The 19,444-nt window shown below is 42.9% G+C and overlaps 1 protein-coding gene and 1 long non-coding RNA gene across 5 annotated transcripts in view; one reads left to right on the top strand and one right to left on the bottom strand.

Annotated features, from left to right (window-relative positions):
* Positions 1-2,765: 2,765 nt before the first annotated feature.
* On the bottom strand, positions 2,766-12,890 carry LOC309399148. Of its 3 annotated transcripts, XR_014176474.1 has the most exons (5): positions 12,774-12,890; positions 11,935-12,234; positions 10,009-10,155; positions 7,956-8,109; positions 2,766-3,925 (listed from the first exon to the last, which is right to left on the bottom strand). It is a non-coding gene; the product is annotated as an uncharacterized lncRNA (long non-coding RNA). The 3 variants fall into 3 exon arrangements; XR_014176475.1 differs by lacking the exon at positions 7,956-8,109 and having other exon boundaries at positions 2,774-3,925; XR_014176476.1 differs by lacking the exons at positions 7,956-8,109; positions 10,009-10,155 and having other exon boundaries at positions 2,776-3,925.
* HNF1A (HNF1 homeobox A) overlaps positions 10,243-19,444 on the top strand; it is a 26,486-nt gene continuing 17,284 nt past the window's right edge. Inside the window, exon 1 of one of the 2 annotated variants that reach the window (XM_081966680.1) lies at positions 10,243-11,963. In XM_081966680.1, the coding sequence (XP_081822806.1) occupies positions 11,632-11,963 (332 nt within the window). In that variant the 5' untranslated portion in view covers positions 10,243-11,631. Of the gene's footprint in view, positions 11,964-17,777; positions 17,877-19,444 lie in introns of those variants that run through there. The other variant, XM_081966681.1, reaches the window with a different exon arrangement.

Raw genomic sequence — 19,444 nt, 5'->3', positions numbered from 1 at the left:
TATTCAAATGCAACATTGTGTCAAAATTTAAAAGCAATCAGTGAAGAACTTACGGAGATTTGGGATTTTGAACAAACAAACATTTCATTTTTATTTAGATAGATAAAATAAAAAACTTGATGGAAAAAAAGAAAAAACACTATATTTGTACAGGTAGTCCTTGACACAATTGAACCCAAAATTTTTGTTGCTAAGCAAGACAATTGTTAAGTGAATTTTGCCCCCTTAATGACCCTTCTTGCCACAGTTAAGTGAACCTTGCAGTTAGTAATATTGTTGAGTGAATCTAGTATCCCCATTGGCTCTGCTTGTCAGAAGGGGATCACCTGATGATGATCCCAAACATGCAACCATCATAAATATGAACCAGCTGCCACCAGCAGCATCCAAATTTTTTATCATGTGACAATAGGGATATGCAATGGTTGTGTGAAAAACAGCCATAAGTCGCTTTTTCCAGTGGTGCCATAATCTTGAAGGGTCACTGAACGAACGGTTGCCAGCCGAGAACTACCTCTATTCAAGTGGTTGGCTTTGCCAACACTAAACTGTCAACTGTGGTGGAACAGTGGTTCGAATGCATTACTACAGGCTACTTCTGCTGTCTGCCCACTGCCAGCAGTTTGGCAGTTTGATTCTCACTGGCTCAAGGTTGACTCAGCCTTCCATCCTTCCGAGGTCGGTAAAACGAGGACCTAGATTGTTAGGGGCAAGAGGCTGACTCTGTAAACTGCTTAGAGAGGGGCTGTAAAGCTGTATATAAGTCTAAGTGCTATTGCTATTGTTTTAACTATGTTCTATGAAACAGTCTCCAAAGATTCATAGAATATTGCCCCGTATATGGCAGTTATGACCCCCCAAGGAGCAGAAACTATATTGTGGTTTCTTGTTATGTAGAATCCAGCTGCTGAGTTTAAGAAGGGTGGGGGAGGGGTTTGTACCCTTAGCAACTTTAAGATGGGTTGAATTCCCAGAATTCCCCAGCAGCCGTACTGATTGGAATATTCTGAAGTTGACCCATTTTAAAGTTGCCAAGGTTGAGAAATACTGAGTCAAGAGTGACAGAGGAAGTCTTTCTAGTTACATTTTGCAATCCTGAGAATTGGCACACACTCAACCCACTGGAACTCTGCAGCAGAGAACTGAACCTGGGGCTTCCAACTTGTCTTCCAGTCCTTCACAGCGTTTTTAACATGAAAGAAAGGAACAAATTTGCCAGGAGGATTAGCAGAGATGCTATCCTTTGGGGAGGCGTCCAGCAAGGAGCAAATAGCTTGGCAGCATTTAAGTAAATGAGGCAATTCCATTCGTTATGCTTATGATAATAACAGTAATTACATCATTAACCTTTTTACTAACTTTCCCAGGAGAGCTGAGAAGTTCTGCAATGTATAGACATCGTAATGATATGGTGGCTTTAGGCTGCAGTCTTCAAATCACTTTCTCTCAAGTAGTCTAATAGGGTCCCTCGGGTACCTTTCGAGAGAAGGAGATGGAGGGGCAGGGGGGAATCAGCTTCTTTGGGTTAGAAATGGCTCTGGTTGCTAAGAAAAAGGACCAAGAATTGGCAGGGAACCACCCACCGCTTGGTACTTGTCCCATGGAGTGTGGGGGAGAGACCTGGGTGGGAGCATGTTTCCACATGCCGCCTGAGTCTGAGGAGGCGAGAAGGAATCTCTCTTCTCTTGCAAGATCTTGTGTCAGTCCTGGGAATGGATGGAGACCGCATCTTTCCTCCATTTGCACCTCGGTGTAGGTGGGGCCTCGTATTCGGTTTGGGAAGTGAGGAGCAGGGAGCTTCTCTCACTCCCATTTGGTCAGGGGAAAACCTTGCCTCTCTGCTACTAGTTCCCAACTCTTTTTTTAAAAAATAATTTTTATTGCACTCATATAAACGTTAAAAAAACAAAACACAAATTTCCACTCCTTACAGCAAGTCCATATCAGTATCATTCATATCATTCATATTTACATAAGTTCTATTTCTATGTTCTCTAATACACTCTATATTATATAGTCAGAATATAATAATATTTACAGATAAATACAGTGTTATCATATTTGTTGTAGATAATACTTTATTTTTATATAGTATCTTCCATCTATCTTCCAACCATTTATACCATCTATTCCACACTTTATAATACTCCGATTCTTCTCTATCCTTCAGTTCCATGGTCCACCTATGGCTGCCCTCATTAAGAAAAAAAAACATTCTACCCCCCCCCCTTTTTTTTTTACAAAGCAGAAGGTTCTATCTAAAATAAATAGGCAGATGCTTCGTTATTTTGACCAATGGATGACATACATAGCAACAGAACCAATAGGGTCATGTTAGCTTCAAAGAGAATAAATACAATTAACAAGAAATCACTTGTTCAGTCTAATACAGATAACATATAACATTTCCAAATCTAAACTATAACAAAGATTAAAAGTGAAATGCCTAAGAGAAAATGAAAAGTTTACTTTTCCACCAGATCCACCCTGTGCCCCCAGCATCCCAGGATCTCCTTGCCTCAAGTGGTTCATTGGAAAAGGTGCCACCAGATTCTTTCTGGATTTTCCGTGGCAGCTCACCAAAGCTTCTTCCTCGTAATAAATTGCTCCTGTTGGGATCAGGGTGCAGAGCAGCCAGCTGACAGAGCAGCCAGCCCAGCCTTTAGCCCAGGGGTGTCCAAACTTGGGAACTTTAAGACTTGTGGACTTCAACTCCCAGAATTCCCCAGCCAGCTGGGGAATTCTGGGAGTTGAAGTCCACAAGTCTTAAAGTTGCCAAGTTTGGACACCCCTGCTTTAGCCCCATATGTGTTAAAGGATTTGTGTGCTAGATTGCAGTCTTTAACCTAAACGTCACACCCGTGTGGCATTTAAAATGAGTTCCCTCTTTGTTTTTTTTACAAATATCTTTATTTCATAAATATTAAAATAGGAATAACAGAACAGATTAAAAAGTAACAAAAAAATAATTATAAAAGTGACTTCCTTTTTTCATATAAAGGTAACAGTATAATACAACAACCTCTCTAGTGTAAATGAAATTTCAATATTTAAACTATCTTAAAATATTAATAGTCAACCCTCTTGCAAAACATAATTTGACAGTTGAATTAAAGTCCTTTGTCTGATTATGATACTGCAACATGTTATTTTATAGACCTTAAAGAAAAATTATAAATACCTTAATCATGTTCTGGAGATATTTCAAATTCAGAGGCAACTCTTTTTTTAAAAAAGAATTTTATTGCTTTTTAAACATTTATGGGAAAAGGTAAAGGGGTGCATAGAAAATTTTGGCAGCTCCCACGCCAGTGGTAGAAATCCCTCCAAATCTCACAATTTTTACAGTATTAAGAACAAGATATAAAAGATAAGCAAAAAACAGAATCTTATTCTACATTGTATCAACCATGTGTTCAATCATTTTTCCTTTGTCACTTTCTAATATATCAACAATTACAAATATTTCAAATACTTTTATTTTTGTGACCTGAGCCTTTTCGATATTGCTCCTTCCTCCCTGTCCCCAGGTGAAGCCACAGCCCCCCCCTCCTTCATATCTTGTACCTTGCTACCCTTTTCACTACCTTCCCTGTGTTAGTCCTCTAGGAGAGAGAAATGTTTTTTAATGAAGGCTTCAGCCTCCTGCACTGTATTAATTCTAAGAGGCAACTCTTGAATATTGTTTTCTTTAAGTTTTATGTATATAAAACTTCAGCAGAAGGAAAATACGCCCCTGTTGCACTTCTGGAGTGGATTTGTAGGCGCCAAAGACTCCTTCCCTTCCTTTGAGGGAATCAGCAGAGGTTTAGAAGGGGTTTGTTGCTTTGTTGGGGCACAGCTCCTGCCCCCACTTCAGATTTCCTTTCCAATGAACAGGCATTTCTGTTTATATCCCCTTTGCCCGTCGAGCTAATCAACAGACCTAAAAAGAGAAGAAGAAGAAACAGCAGTCAATACAGGTACCATAAGGTAGAAATTTGACTGTGGACCCCACAGCCAAGGCAGCCCTAGGTTGCATCACCAGGGGGATTTCAGTTTTAAGATCATGTCAAGCGTTAGCACTGCTTTACACTGTGCTGGTGAGGCCACACTTGGATTCCTGCATCTAGTTTTGGACACCATGATATATTGCTGAGACCCTAAAAAGAGTGCAGAGAAAAGCAACCATGATGACTAGGGAACTAGAAGATAAAACCTATGATGAGCAGTTGCAGAACCGAGTATGTCTACTCTAACAAAGAGGAGGACTAAGGGAACATGATAGCTGTCTTCTGGAACTTGAGAGGCTATCACAAAGAAGAGGGGGATGATACAATATGCTATTGTATTGTAGGAAGTTATCACCCAGCCCTCTCCCAGAAAAATGAAATATCCTAGGAAATATTGAAAAGGCAGAATATTATATTTTCCTGGATGTGAAAAAGGGAGAAACACATTTTAAACACAAAGTAAATTCTTGCAGCTTCCTGCCCATCCCCACTTTGTCAATGGGCCATTAAGAAGGCTAAGCTAGTCCGCTTTACATAATAAAGAGTTCTCCCCATCAGCTCCAGGGGGATGGGATTAAGGCAGGATAATATTGCCTTTTACTCAACTGACCACATGGCATCTGAGAACTCAACCAAACCTGGATTCAAAACTCAGCCTAGAGGGTTGCCCTTGCATGGGCCCATGTGAATCTGACAACCAATCAGAATACATTTCTTACACAGGAACAGGAAACAGATAGGTGGGGCTGAACAGATTATAAAAAGCCCTGCAAGCCCTTCTTCACTCTCTTCTCTTCCCTTCTCTTCTTCTCCACCAACATTGAAGCATGTGGTCACCTTTTCTGTTCAGGACTCAAGCCATGTGGTCCTGTCCACCATTAAAACCATCTTTCCAAGCAGCCTCCATGTCTCCAGTGTCTTTTTCCCCACTTGGAGCCGAACCCAGAAGGACATTTCTTTCAACAGTATTATTAGGGGTGTTATGATAGACGTATTCCAATATTTGAGAGTCCAGCACAAAGAATTCCCCAAAGATCCTGAGGGTAGGACAAGAAGCAATGGATGGAAGCTAATCAAGGAGAGAAGAAACTAGAACTAATGAGAAATTTCTTGACATTTAGAACAATTCATTAGACTTGTCTCCTGAAGTTGCGGGTGTTCCAACACTGGAGATTTTGAAGAAGAGCCTGGGCCACCATTTGACCAGGATGGTATAATGTCACCTGCCAGGAATGGGGTTGGACTAGAAGACCTCTGAGGTTTCTTCCAGGCCTATGATTCTATGTTCTATGGCTCCCCCAAATGCTCAGCTCTTTCCTAGTGACAATTTGGCCTCTTCAGACATTCCTTCCACAGCCAATGATTCTATGATTCAAAAGGCAGACTCCAACTAAGCACAATAACAGTATTAAAGAATAAAAGAATAAAAGTTGGAAAGGATCTTGGAAGTCTTCTACTCTATCTTGTACCTTTTCCAAGAAATAAGAGCAATTTGGGAGTAGAGCCAGGGGTGCTCCTTGGACATATTCAAGTGGAAGCTGGATAGCCATCCATCTGAGAGTACCTTAACGCTGGACACCCAGGAAAACCTCTGCCTCATTCTGCCTTCTGCCTTAATGCTTCTCTCGCCAGGATTTCTTCTACTTTCCGTTTCTTCTCTGTTAATGGCCGGCCTGTAGAGTCCCAGTGCTTTGCTCTGCCTCTATAGTTTTTCTCTTCTGCACCACCCATTCCCTTTGAGAGACAAAGGCCTGGGTTTTTTCCCAGCGGCTTTGTCTGCTTGCCGGTAGCTGCAGAGCCTCCAAAATGAGCACCTCTTCATTCTCCTCCCACACTTGTGTCAAGGTTGCAGCTTTATTGGTAACTCTGTCTTGCTGACGCTGGGGAAAATCTCAGACAAAGGAGAGGAGGGGGGGGTGCTGCCATTTTTCTAAATTAGTCTGTCTTTCACAAACCTGCAGGACCTCAAAATGCAGCTAAGGTGTCCTTTGCAAGATACTGTAGTCATGGCTTAACTCGTCCATCCAATCATGGCTATGCCCACTAAGTTGGAGGTGTATCATTGTATAAGATGAATGGTTATCATTACAAGTAGTCAGTATAACAGAGTTTGAAGGGGGTTGGAGGCCATCTACTCCAACCCCCTGCTCAAGCAGGAGATCCTACACCATTCTGGACAAATGGCTGTCCAATCTCTTCTTAAAGACCCCCAGTGATGGAGCCCCCACAACTTCTAGAGGGAAGCCATTCCACTGGTTAATTGTTCTCACGGTCAGGAAATTTCTCCTTAGTTCCAGGTTGCTTCTCTCATTGACTGGTTTCCATCCATTGTTTGTTGTTCTGCCTTCAGGTGCTTTGGAGAATAGGCTGACTCCCTCTTCTTTGTGGCAGTCCCTCAAATATTGGAACACGGCTATAAGTTCTCGACTTATAACCATTCATTTAGTGGCTGTTCAAAGTTATAACAGCAGTGAAAAAAATGACTTCTGACCATTTTTTTCGCACTTCAAACCATTGCTGCATCTCCATGGTCACATGATCAAAATTTGGATGCTTGGCAACTCGCATGGACTTATGATGGTTGTATTATCCTGGGGTCCTGTGATCACTATTTAGAATCTTCCCAACTGCCTTCTGGCAAGCAAAGTCAAGGGGAAAGCCAGATTCGCTTAAGGCAGGCATGATTCACTTAATAACTGCAGATATTTATTTAACAACAGTGGCAAAAAAAGGTTATAAAATGAGGCACAACTCACTTAACAACTGCCTTGCTTAGTATCAAAAATGATGGGCTCAACTGTTCACAAGCCAAGGTTGACATAGGCCACAGATATAGTTCAAAACATTGACAGAGAGACCAAAACTTGTCCCCGGCAGCCGCCTTCTCCCAGTGTCCCCTTTTTGGTTCCATCACTCCCTTTCTATCTATCTATCTATCTATCTTATAGTCTTATATTGGTAGATTTCAGGGTTATTGTGTTTTCACTTTATGAAGAAAGGGATCAAGCATTGCAGACTGTGTGGTACACAATATCTAGTTACTTGTGGTTTTCTGCAGCAGGGAAACAGCAGGTGGCTCCAGAATTCAATTCTTGTTGGTTGTTTCCATCAGGTGGTTTCAAACTCAAAAATATCCATGTCTAAAAGTCACTGCCTAAATCAGAGGTGTCCAACCTTAGCTTTGCTGGCTGGGGAATTCTGGGAGTTGAAGTCCACAAATCTTAATGTTGCCAAGGTTTGACATCCCTGGCCCAACCTCATGTTGAATTTTCTCTTAAAATGTCTCTCTAGTGAACCCCAAGAATTAGTTCTCGGAGAAAGGAGTTGACATTGTGACGGTATGACGTGCAACCTTGGAGCTCTGAGATCACAGTCGACACTTTTGCCGCTGGACGGTCCATTTGGACCTAAACTGTCCTGAAGAGATGGTGACAGGGAAGAGTACGCCTTGCTGATCTCAGGGACACCGCAAAGTCCCTGATTGATCCAAGAGAATCTCTTCTTGCCAGCGACAAAAAGCACAGCCTCGAGCTGCTGAAGTCAGGACAGCTCCGCAACGGGAGGAAAGCGGAAAGAGAAAGTGTGTCCATCTGGTGAAGAAATCTAATTTTTATAAAAGACTGCCCCAAAAAGATTGAAGTTAAATTAAACTGGTAAAGAAAAGGAAATAAGCAGCGAAACTAAGCATTATTGGACAGTGTGTTATCTTTTTTTTTTTTTATATCAATGGAAGTTTTGTGAACATTTTTTACTTTTTAAAGTGAAAGTATCAGATTTTCTTCTTCTATTTCTTTTTTATCTATGGATTAAATCTTTTCCTTTATTTCTACAATACTGGTTGGGCTGTATTCTTTCTTTTTATTTTGTTTCATTTAAGAATTTTGTTTCTTCTAAGCCTGAAACATAAAGAAGATATAAAAGGAATATAAAGAGGGTAGTAATCTTAGAGGGAAAAGAAGTTACACTGCCACTTGGAGGTTGGAGTTTGAGACCTGGAAACATTGCTTTTTCTTTTTTCCCTTTGATCATTTTGACTTTGCACTTCAAAGGCTTCAGCTTGTTTATAGAGAAGAGCTTGGATTGTTTATGCAGGTGCTCTCTGGATGCTTGTTGGTAGCTGGAAAGAAGTGAAAACAAAGATTTGTTTTTAAACTAGAGTGGCAGTGTTTACTAATTGGAAGGATGGCACTACATCAAAAAGAAACATAACATTACAACAGATTATGTTTGGAATTCAAAAATTATTAGAAACAACAGAGAGAATTGAGAAGAGATGGGAAAATATTGAAAATATAAATTTTAATGTGGTAAAACCTGATGGAAAAATGGAAGATATCCAGCAAATGGAAAAAGTGGAGGCTAGAGTCCTAAAAACCCAAGGGAAAAATGAACAAAGAGGCAAGATAACCATGGATATTGACAGTGAACTGAGTGTGGTTGGAGATGGAAAGAGTGGAACAAGGAAAGGGAAGATAGATGGAAAGGTGCTTTACTTCAGATTTCAAGGTATAGAAGAAGAAAAAAGAGAAGAATGGATGGACTTAAGGAGAGAAACTTTGACAAAAACACTACTGATAACCAAAGATAAGCTGATTAAAGAAGCTGATAAAGGGTTTTGAGATTTTACAAGATATGTAACAAGCAACAAGTTGCAAAGAGAAGTCCAAACAAATTTGATTAAGGAAATAACCAGAAGACTAATTCCACAAATGGCAAAAGAAATAGGACTACACTATTACTGCAAAGACACAGGTTGATATATGAAAATCAATAATAAAACACTAATTAAATTTAGTTAAAATTAGAGAATTATGTTAAAAATGTAGTGATAATGGATAAAGTTAGGTAAATAATTGATAATGATAACAATGTATATGTATTGGTTTGATAAGAGGAAGTTTGGTAAAAATTTTAAATGGGGAAAAAAGGGGAAAAAGTTAGTTAAACTTAGTCAAACTATTGTTAAATAAATGATTGATAATGATAATAATGTAATAATTTGTACTGACATGATAAAAGGGAAATTGGATATACATTGTAAACAATGATTAAGAAAAGTGGTCTACAAATTTTGTTATTAAGCATAATTAATTTTTATTTTGAATGTGTTATGAAGGTATAATGTGGCTGGATGATATTGAAAATAGATAAGGGAATGCCACTATGTGGTTTTGTTTTAAATTTTGGAATGTTTGTTATAAAGGGACATTAAAACAACTATAGTCATATGAAGGATGAGGTATGATGATAACAATATATATAAATATAATGTGATGCAAAATATATAACTTGATATGAATCATAGGTGATGACTGTGGAAGGGATGCACGAAAGTTCTTTGTCACCAATTGACACACTTTCTACAATCTGTAATGGAAGATGATTTTAAGGTGTTTCTGTTTATTCAAAAAATAAAAATGTTATTTAAAAAAAAGAATTAGTTCTCAAGTGGGACACTACTCTGGAGCTCATGGCCACTTATAGGCCTGTTGGCCACTCCCCTCCTCCCTGCACCAATCAGAAGGCAGCCTTGGCCACGGCGACGCCCCCAAATTTACTTCTTGACCCATATAAGCTTCCTGGTGTGTATTATGATTAGTGTGGGTGGATGTGTTGCTGCTTATTAGAGCTTGGCCACCAGCCTGCATTTACAAGAGTTTGGGGTGTCCCATGGTCACATGATGACATTTTGCTGAAAACATGGGGTTTATTTCTGGTTTTCAGCAAAAAGGTCCATAGGGAACAATGAGTTTGTTTTATGACCATGGGGTTCCCTTTATGACTCATGCCAAAAAGATTGTAAAAATGGGTCCTGCTTTATAGCCATTATGAGTTACTAGGACTAGGGGTGACATGATAGCAGTGTGCCAATATTTGAGGGGCTGCCACAAAGAAGAGGGAGTCAACTTATTTCCCAAAGCACCAGAAGGCAGGAGAAGAAGCAATTAAGGAGAGAAGCAACCTAGAACAAAGTAGAGATTTCCTGGCACTGAGAATGATTAATCCGTGGAATGACCTGCCTTCAGAAGCTGTGGGTGCTCCATCACTCAAGAAGAGGCTGGTCAGCCACTTGTCTGAAATGGTATAGGGTCTCCTGCTTGAGCAGGGGGTTGGACTAGAAAACCTCCAAGGTCCCTTCCAGCTCTGTTATTCTGGTCAGGCTCTGTTACGGACATAAGTCAAAGACTGCCTTGTAAATAAAATAACTCTCTTTTTAAAGAAAAATAAATAAACATTTATTAAAAAAAAAAATAACTTTTATTTATTGTTTTCTTTTTCTTTTCTTTTTGGTGGGTGGAGGGAGGCTTATCAATTTAATCACTGCAGATTAAGCCAAATGCCTCTTGCAACTGATTGTTGCACAATTAATTGGTTAACAATAGTAACCGTAACAAAGCCATTGTATAGGTGCTTAGTAAAAGAAACTAGATCAAAAGAAAAACACAATTATTGAGAAATTCCAGCCAATAATATTAGTTCACAAGTTAATGATCAACCAGTAAAAACCAATATTTTGAACTAAGACAAATCAAACATATCTTCTTACTAGCTTTCAAGGTGCCTTAGGACTATATAATGTGTTTGTTGTTGTTTTATTGCTTGGTTGTTTTTGAGAACAGTAAGAGCACAATTATGCAATTCCATCTGCCACATTTTGTGAGGAAAAAAGCAGTTCAACCCTGTGTCCATTTTTCATAGGCCTGGAATGGGGAGAAGTGATTTTTCTATCACCCACGACAGAAGTGGAAGGAAGCATGATCCATCGGCTGCGCTCCTTTCACCCTCATCCCTTATACTGGGGTTAAAGTTGTTTCTTTCCCTTCCCTACAAGAGGAAACAGGGATGTCCCGGCTGACGTTTGGTTGCCAAAGAAGGAGACAGACCAGCAAGGTCTTCAAAGCAGCCTTTGCTCAAGGAGAAGGTCCCATGACAAGGCAACCAAGAAAGTCACACCAAGCACCCAGCAGAGCATGGGACATGCTCCCTGGTGTGCTGCATCTCAACCTTGTCCTGCAACAGGGCCATCCATGCTGGAAATGATCCTCTGTTAACCTAGAGAAGAGCAAGAGGAGCTCTGGAGAGCCCATGTGAGGTCTCAGTCTTCCATGGAGCTTCTCAGATGAGATCCCTCAACTTCTCGCCTTGATTGGAAGATCCTCTTCCCACAAATGTGAGGGGATCTTGGTGTGGGGTCCTTGTGCGTCCCTGGTCCTTCTCGCCATAAGCCTTTCTCCTCTCTCTCTTCCTCTCCCCCATTTTCCCTCTCCCTCCCTCCCTCCCAACGCACTTTGTGAACTGCTGTCGCAATGCCGAAGTCCAAAGTTCAGCTACTTGCCTAAGCACACAGATAAATATGAACCTTGGAGAATTTGCATTGCTCCAATGTAAACAGAGAGGCGAGGGTCCCTTTATCAGGACTGGCTCAGGACAGTGGTGGGGGGCCTAAAGCAGCTTTTTCTCTCTTTTTTTTGGTCTCGGGGAAATTGGGGGTGGGGGGGCCAAAAGAACATTGCAGCCATTTCTACTCTGCTGACGGCTGGACGGCTGACTTCAGAAGCATGATGTAGTCCCAAAAAAGCAGTTCAGTGGCGAAAGGCGTTGAACGCTCAGGCTCCAGGCGAGGAGGACACTCGGGACCATGGTTTCCAAACTGACCCATCTTCAGGTGGAGCTGCTGGGAGCCCTGCTGGAATCGGGGCTCAGCAAGGAGACCCTGATCAAGGCTCTGGCGGAGTCCGAACTCCACCACAGGGAGAGCCAGCCACTCGGAGAAGCCCTCCAAGTGGAGAAGGGGGAGCCTTGTAGCGAGATGATCCCACATCTCCCCAATGGAATGGGGGAGTCCAGGATGTCAGAGGAGGAGACCTCGGATGATGGGGAAGACTTCACTCCCCCGATCATGAAGGAACTGGAAAACCTGAGCCCAGAAGAAGCTGCTCACCAGAAAGCCGTGGTGGAGAGATTATTACAGTAAGAGCACTCTAGTCTTCTTCTCGCCCTTCCCTCTCCCTTCGTCCCTGGCTCTTGTCTTCTTCCTCCTTCGCTTTGGGACCCCTTTCCCCAACAGGATCCCTCTGAAGGAGGCATTGGCTGGGGATGATGGAAGGTGCAGCCCAATGGGCACGGGCCTGGTGAGAGAAAGATGACCCCAGGAGTAGGTTAGGGATCCCAACTAACCTAAACTTCAGAGGTTTATCCCAAGGCTGACAGTGAGATCCAACTTCTACCATTCCATGAAATCCTGAAAGGGGAGAGAGGGACAATGGACATTTCAGGCACATCTGGGGGGTGGAATCCTTTCTCAGTCAAAGCAAAAAACAACCTTCCACATTCTGTTTTTTTGGGGGGGAGGGGGGCGTTTCAAATATTGTTCAGAGGAAAGGGTGTGGAGGAACCCCATAGAACCAAGTGGGGAGCAAGCTGTTTGTGAAGGTCGGGTGCGGTAAAGAATTGTGTTGATGGCAGAAGTACGTACCTTTCACCTGTATTAATTGTAACCCATGGCACACGATGAAGCAAGTTGCACAAACACAACTTACAAAGGGGGTTACTCCGCACCTAACCAGCTTAAAAACAGGTAGTTGAATTCTTGGAAGGGGAATAATTCTATACACTTAATTCATTGTATGAGGCCCCTCTATTCCTGGGCAACACATTTTGGGGGACACAGTTTGCTGCCTGACATTAGCACTGTGACTGCTCCCCCCCCTCAATCATGACTCCTGACAGTTTCTGTACAGGACAGAAGACACCCACACACACACAATGCCTCTTCCCCACCTTACGCTTCCTTCATTATCCTGGATCTTAATGCAGGAGCTGTTTTCTGACTCTGTTTTATGCTGTTTTTAAAATTCTTTTCTGAAGGGCTCAGGACGTTGATAAAGAGTGGGTGGTCGTAGAGCTGTCTGAATAAAAAGTGAGGAGTCTCGCACTAGGCATTTAATGAAAGGCTCCCCTGGAAAATGTGAAGCCCACATGAGCCCCTCCAGATCTGTTGGGAGCAGCCATCTCTTTCCCCATGGGGAGGGAGGGTGAATGCAATTGCAGACGCCCCTCTTTCAGAAGGAAGGGAATGGAGAGATTGCAGGCTCTTCTGCCCTAGAGATTGAGGGAACTCGCCTCCCTAGTAAAGGACAAGCATGCCCTAGATGGGATCCTTACCTGTGGGGCGAAGCAGGCAAGCTTGTGGCCTTCTTCCTTTGCCTCCTCTTCCTCTGTTGCAGCTAGGGAGACCTTCCCTACTCTTCTCCCTTGGCTAATTCCCCTTCTGGGGTTCAGCTTCCAAGCTACCTGCCCTTCAGATGACCCCTTCTTCTCGTCCCCCAAGTCGCCCTGACTCTGCGTGGAGATCTAGGGTCAGCTTGGTTTCCAACGTTTCAGGACTGGACTGGTTACTAATTATCCAGTGGCTTTATTATTTCTCTTTTGTCTTACACATTTATAAACGAAAAGGCTCAGATAAGCCTTTTGATCATTAACTTCTGATGATTTATCAGGTGTCTCTTCTTAGAGGAAAGCGCAGAAGCCGGAGAACACCTGTCCTGCAAGGGGTCCTGGGAAACCAGCAGGGCAGAAGGGGAGAGGGAGGAGAGCAGGGGTCTCAGCCTGGGTCAGCACTAGGCTAGGTGTTAATATACAGAATACTTATTCCATCCTCATGAACCGACGTATTTTAAAACATAACCTATAACTAACTTTTGAATTCCTCGTATGTTACAGAATTGATTACAAGCAGTCCCTGACTTACAACCATTTGCTCAAAGTTACAACGGCACTGAAAAACGTGACATGATTATTTTTCACACTTACGACCATTGCAGCATCCCTATGGTCATGTGATCAAAATTCGGATGCTTGGCAACTGACTCATGTTTACGATGGTTGCAGAGGCCCAGGGTCATGTGATCACCTTTGTGACCTTCCGACAAGCAAAGTCAGGTTCACTTAACAACCACAGTGCTAACTTAACAACTGTAGTGATTCATGTAACAGCTGTGGCAAGAAAAGTTGTAAAAGAGGGCACAAATTCACTTAACAACTATCTCACTTAGCAACAAAAAAACTGGGTTCCATTGTGGTCGCAAATGAAAGGAACTTAAATATTTATGTACATATTTCCTTCACATATGAACCATAGTATTATGTGCTTCATTTATATATTTATAGTATTGAGTACTGTATGCCATACAATAGATAGATGATAGATAGATAGATATTAGATGATAGATAGATAGATGATAGATAGATAGATAGATAGATAGATAGATAGATAGATAGATAGATGATAGATAGATAGATAGATAGAGGATAGAGAGATGATAGAGAGAGAGAGAGAGAGAGATGGATTAGAGAGAGAGAGAGAGAGAGAGAAAGAGAGAGATGGATTAGATAGATAGATGAGAGAGAGAGAAAGAGAGAGAGATGGATTAGATAGATAGATGAGAGAGAGAGAGAGAGAGAGAAAGAGAGATTAGATTGATTGATTGATTGATTGATTGATTGATTAGATAGATGATAGATATGGATGGATGGATGGATGGATGATAGATAGATAGATAGATAGATGATAGATAGATAGATAGATAGATAGATAGATAGATAGATAGATAGATAGATAGATAGATAGATAAGAGAGAGAGAGAGAGATGGCCCAATGACAACAATATTGGCCCGCTGATCTGGCACTATTTCAGAATTCAGAATATAAAATATCTCACATAAATTTACGGAATTCGCTCATTAGGATTTAGCTCAGTTATCATGAAACCATACCAGATGGCTCTGTGGATTAATGAGGCAAACCATATTGATTGACTTCATTGGGTTTCCCCATAATCAAGTGAGAAGATCCATGATAACTTGGGGCATGGAGTGCAGCAGCCAACCTCAGGGACCTCCCTTCAAAGGTGGGGTCCATCCTCTGCAGGGAACATGAGGTCCTTCATAGTCCCCTTCAGGCCACAGCAACCTCCTGTCTCCCTCCTTTTCTTGCTTTCTTAGAGAACATTCAGAAGAAGCTCCAGAATTATGACACTTCAGAAGTTCTGGACGGGCCACCTAGAATATAGGTCAGAAAGTGTCTGGAAACACCTTTTAAATTAGTGTTTCTCAACCTTGGCAACTTAAGTGTGTGGACTTCAACTTACAGAATTCCCCAGCCAGTTTGGCCATGGTTGAGAACCATTATTTTGTTAGGAGGCACAATATGCCTCATTGTAAAACTGCTAAGCCTTAAAAGGTGATATTAGCCAAAGGCCTTAGCCAGAGGCTGAGAGGGTTCTATTCTTACAACCTCTTCAAGGGAGCATGGATGCCCTCTGTCCTTCTGGGAAACTCCCTACCAGCTTGTGGTGGTTCTCCTTTTTCCCTAGGGAGAGCATTTCCTTATCATAAACCATCTAGTCACTTAGTTACAAGAAAAACCACATTTTCTTTGTCATATTTTCCTTTCTGGGATATCTAGTTTTCTCACAGTCCAAATCACAATTCATCACCTGTGTTTTAGTCTCAGGTAGAGGAGTTGGGAGGAATTAGCCAAGAACATAAAACTGTAACTGAATCCACATGTAACACTAAACCATAGTTTGCTACATCCAGGTTTGTTTAAAGAACCACAATTACCAGGTTTAATCTTCATATTAAATGAGGGATAGACAGCTAGTGACTTGAGGGTCATGTGAGCCCTTCAGCTATGTTCTTCTTCCCCCAGAGCCCTTAAGGCCGGGCTGCTAAAATGCAGCATCGACCGAACAATCTGTTTTCAAAGGATCCTAGAGCTGGATGGGGCATTAGTGGTCATTTAGTCCAGGAGTCTCTGAGTTGGGCAACTCTAAGACTCGTGGACTTCAATTCCCAGAATTCCCCAGGCATTATACTCGTGGACTTAAATTCTCAGAATTCCCCAGGCATTATACTCGTGGACTTCAATTCTCAGAATTGAGAAATTCTGGGAGTTGAAATTCACAGGTTTTAAAAGTTGCAAAGATTGAATCCCCTGATTTAGCCCAAACCCCCGCTGGGCTTGAAAACCTCCAGTGAAAAGAAGACTTCTTCAGGGCTCCATCAAGAGAAAAGCCCACTATTAGGAAATAGATTTTCACATTTAACCTGAATCTATTTTTCCTAAGTTTCAGACCTCTGGCCAACATGAATAACACGAATTCAAAGATTGCTATTCCATTTCCCATCAGTCATCTCTTTTGCAGACCCTTTAAATGTGTAGCTTCCAGGGCAAGATCAAAGGAACCCACAATATGAACCAGCTCCAAGACTCATAATGTGAATCTCCACTGGTTAAGTGCTTGATTAATCAGTGGAACAACATGTCTCCAACACTGAAAGTTTTTAAGAAGAGATTGGGCAACCATTTCTCTGAAATGGTGTAGAGTTTCCTGCTTGAGCAAGGAGTTGGACTAGAAGACCTCCAAGGTCCCTTCCAACTCTGTTATTCTATTCTATTCTATCTGTAACCCACCGGGAGGATCCACAGGGTACAGTCAGAAAAGTCAAGAGGGCAGCCACAACGGAGTCATTGAAGTTCTCCTGGTTTTTATAGGCAACAGCATAAAGAGTTTCTATCATGCTATCCTGGCCATCATCTTTGCTTCTTTGACTACACCCTGTGGATAGCCCTCTATCCTGCCAAATTGAGCCATTTTGACCCCACGCCACCATTTTGCATTTGGCTCATGCTCTAGCCAGTATTTTGCACCCACCGCTCCTAGAAATAACAGCAGCAACAACAGGGCCCTTGTGCAACAGCCAAAGCATGAATGGGCTTGACATCCCTCGTTCTCTTTCTTGGCAATGCATTGGTGGCTATTGGTTGAGAACAGAATTGCTGGAGTCAACCCCCATTGATTGCATAGTCATTTGGACGCCCAGAAAGCCATACAATAAAATAAAACCAACCCTGCAAGCCTGAAATTGACCTTTTCCACTCTCTTATCAAGTGACTGAAAGGGTGGAATGCCAGGAGTCTAATGCAAATCTAGTCTAAGGGCTCTGATGAGCTAAAAAAAAGGTGGGCTTTTAAAATATGTATTTAAGAGCCCCTTTTCAAAACTCTTTAGAGCAGGGGTGTCCAACCTTGGCAACTTGAAGACTTCAATTCCCAGAATTCCTCGGCCAGCATGCTGGAAAGTTGAAGTCCACAAGTTGTCAAGTTGCCAAGAATGGACCCCCTTGTTTTAGAGGAATTGATTGCACTGGTTTTCATTCATTTACACGTTGGTGCAGCTGACTGTAGTAATTGTACTCTTTCTTGGTTCCTGTTCTCAGCAAAGGGCATTTCTGTGTAAAGGAACTGAAAGAAGAACATTTCCCTTGCTCCTCTCCTCTTCCCAGACCATCTCAATGTGGCTTCATAAACAACTCCTATTGTCTCTTTCACGACTGCAAATGACTTCTTACAGGAAGATTTTCCCACTTCTTTGGAAAGTGGGAGTCTACATTCCCTGGTGCTTTTCTACCCAGGAACCTAAAAGTCCCAATTCTGCTCACTTTCCTTGGCTAGCAAGGTGCTTACAGCCACTTGGGTGAGGGGAGGGGGGTAACACCTTGAAATAACTGGCATGGAGAGGGATGGAAGAGGAGCATCCTAATCCAGCAGGAAAGATACCACTGCAGCCAACAGAAGCTGTACCCCAAAAGCCTGCCCACCCTTTTGCCTCTGCTGGCATGCCAGGTCTGCCTTGCCTTGTTCTGGGGCCATTTCTGGACCACCTCCAGGCCTTTTTACTGTCCCCTGGGAACACATTGTGCTCTTATCTTGCAAGGGAGGAGAGAGTAAACATGGACTCCTGTTAATCTATCCAGCTTGTGGAAGCACTTCGGACTTTGGCCTTAGGAAAAATACTGGCAACAGCAAAGGCGTAGAAGGTGAGGTGGCCCTTGCACAGCTGAACAGAAACTCTTCCAGCCCCAGAGAGAGAGAGGGGGGGGGGAGGGAGAGAGAGAGAGAGATCCATGGAGGAGCCAACAGAAAGCCAGTCCCAGATGAGAACCTCAGAGGTGCTTTCCCAAATGGAAGCTGGACTCTCTTGAGGTTTATTTCTTTGAAAACACTTTGTTTCTCATCCAAGAAGCTTCTTTGATTTTCATCTAGATTCTTGGATGAGAATCGAAATGCTTTCGGGGGGGGAGGGGAGTCCACTTGTGTTTTGGAAAAGTGCCCTTGAGGAAACCATGAGCAGAAGGTGACTGAGACTCTCCATAGACACTCCAGGTCAATGGGTGCAGATGTGCTGGCAAAGGGGTAACGCGTCTCCTTCCCATGAGTGGGTTCTCTCTGGAAGTCCTGCAGAAGATCTGGACTCCTCCAGAACCTCCACTGACAGCTTGCTTGCCATTACCATCAGTAACACGGATGTGTTAAGGGCACGGAGCACCCAGGAGGGACCCCTGCCAAATAGCTAAATGGGGGGGGGGGCAGTGGCCAAGGCTGAGAGGGTTCCCAGAGTTTGAAAAGGGCCTTGTGGTAGCTGCCTACAGATGTTCCACTGAGAGGCAGGGGCTGGAGCCTGGGTTGAGCCGCAAGCCCTTCATTGTGGAGCTTGCTACTTCCCGAAAGAAAATCCCAAGCCAGGTTTCTTTTAAATGGAGAAGAAATTGGGAAGGGTGGATGGGAAATGGAATTCCATTCCAAAAATAAGAAAACCCATTTAGGCACCTAGAATCACGTCCCGTGGAATGGAAGTAGGCTCTGGCTCCCTCCCTCCCTTTTTCTTTGCAGACATTTGGGTCCATCTCTGGTGTTGCCTCAGAAGGCGCAGAATCCAACCTAAGCCAGGAAGGGCCAAATCCACCAAGAAGAATAAAACACACCACTGCACCCAAGTCTTACCTTCCTTCCTATCCATCCCCCGAGTCCCCTGCATTCCACAGAAGCGAGAGAGAAGAACGGTCCCGGGTCAAAGGACAGCAGGGATGGTCGCATCCTTGGCACGCGTGGTGATCTGGCATCCCGCTTGGTCCTCTGCAAGGAGCCTCAGGGAGGTTTCCCAAGAATCCTGGCTGACCCAGGCTGGCTTGGCTCAGCACTGAGGGAGGCAGGACTGGAGGGGGACATCTGGACGTGGAGGAGAGTGAACAGGAGAGAAGGAGATTTCAGCAGGAATGGTGTTGATGGGAGGAACATGGAGTCGTCCCCCCACCCCGAAAGTTGGATTCCCTTTTCTGAGGATTGGGCTTTCTTTTAATGCTAACAACTTGATATTTACTTTCCATTTAAATTTGAGATGCTGCTATAAATTATCAACCAGGCTCTTGTTCCCTTTGAGTTGATAACTAACTACCTGGGTTACTTATTGTTCAGGTAACAAAAGGGAGGTGAGGAAGCCCTTCAGGAATAACCTCAGGACCGGGCAAGAGAGGAACTTGAACCCCAGGGGTGATCCCCATAGGGAGAAGCAGGAGGGCCAAAGGCTGGAGGCCAGGAACTCTGAAGC

Source organism: Natrix helvetica (genome assembly GCF_964273705.1).
Source record: "Natrix helvetica genome assembly, chromosome: 14".
NCBI classification, from domain to species: domain Eukaryota; kingdom Metazoa; phylum Chordata; class Lepidosauria; order Squamata; family Natricidae; genus Natrix; species Natrix helvetica.
The sequence above is the reverse complement of the archived record's forward strand: the minus strand, read 5'-3'. Positions and strand labels throughout refer to the sequence as shown.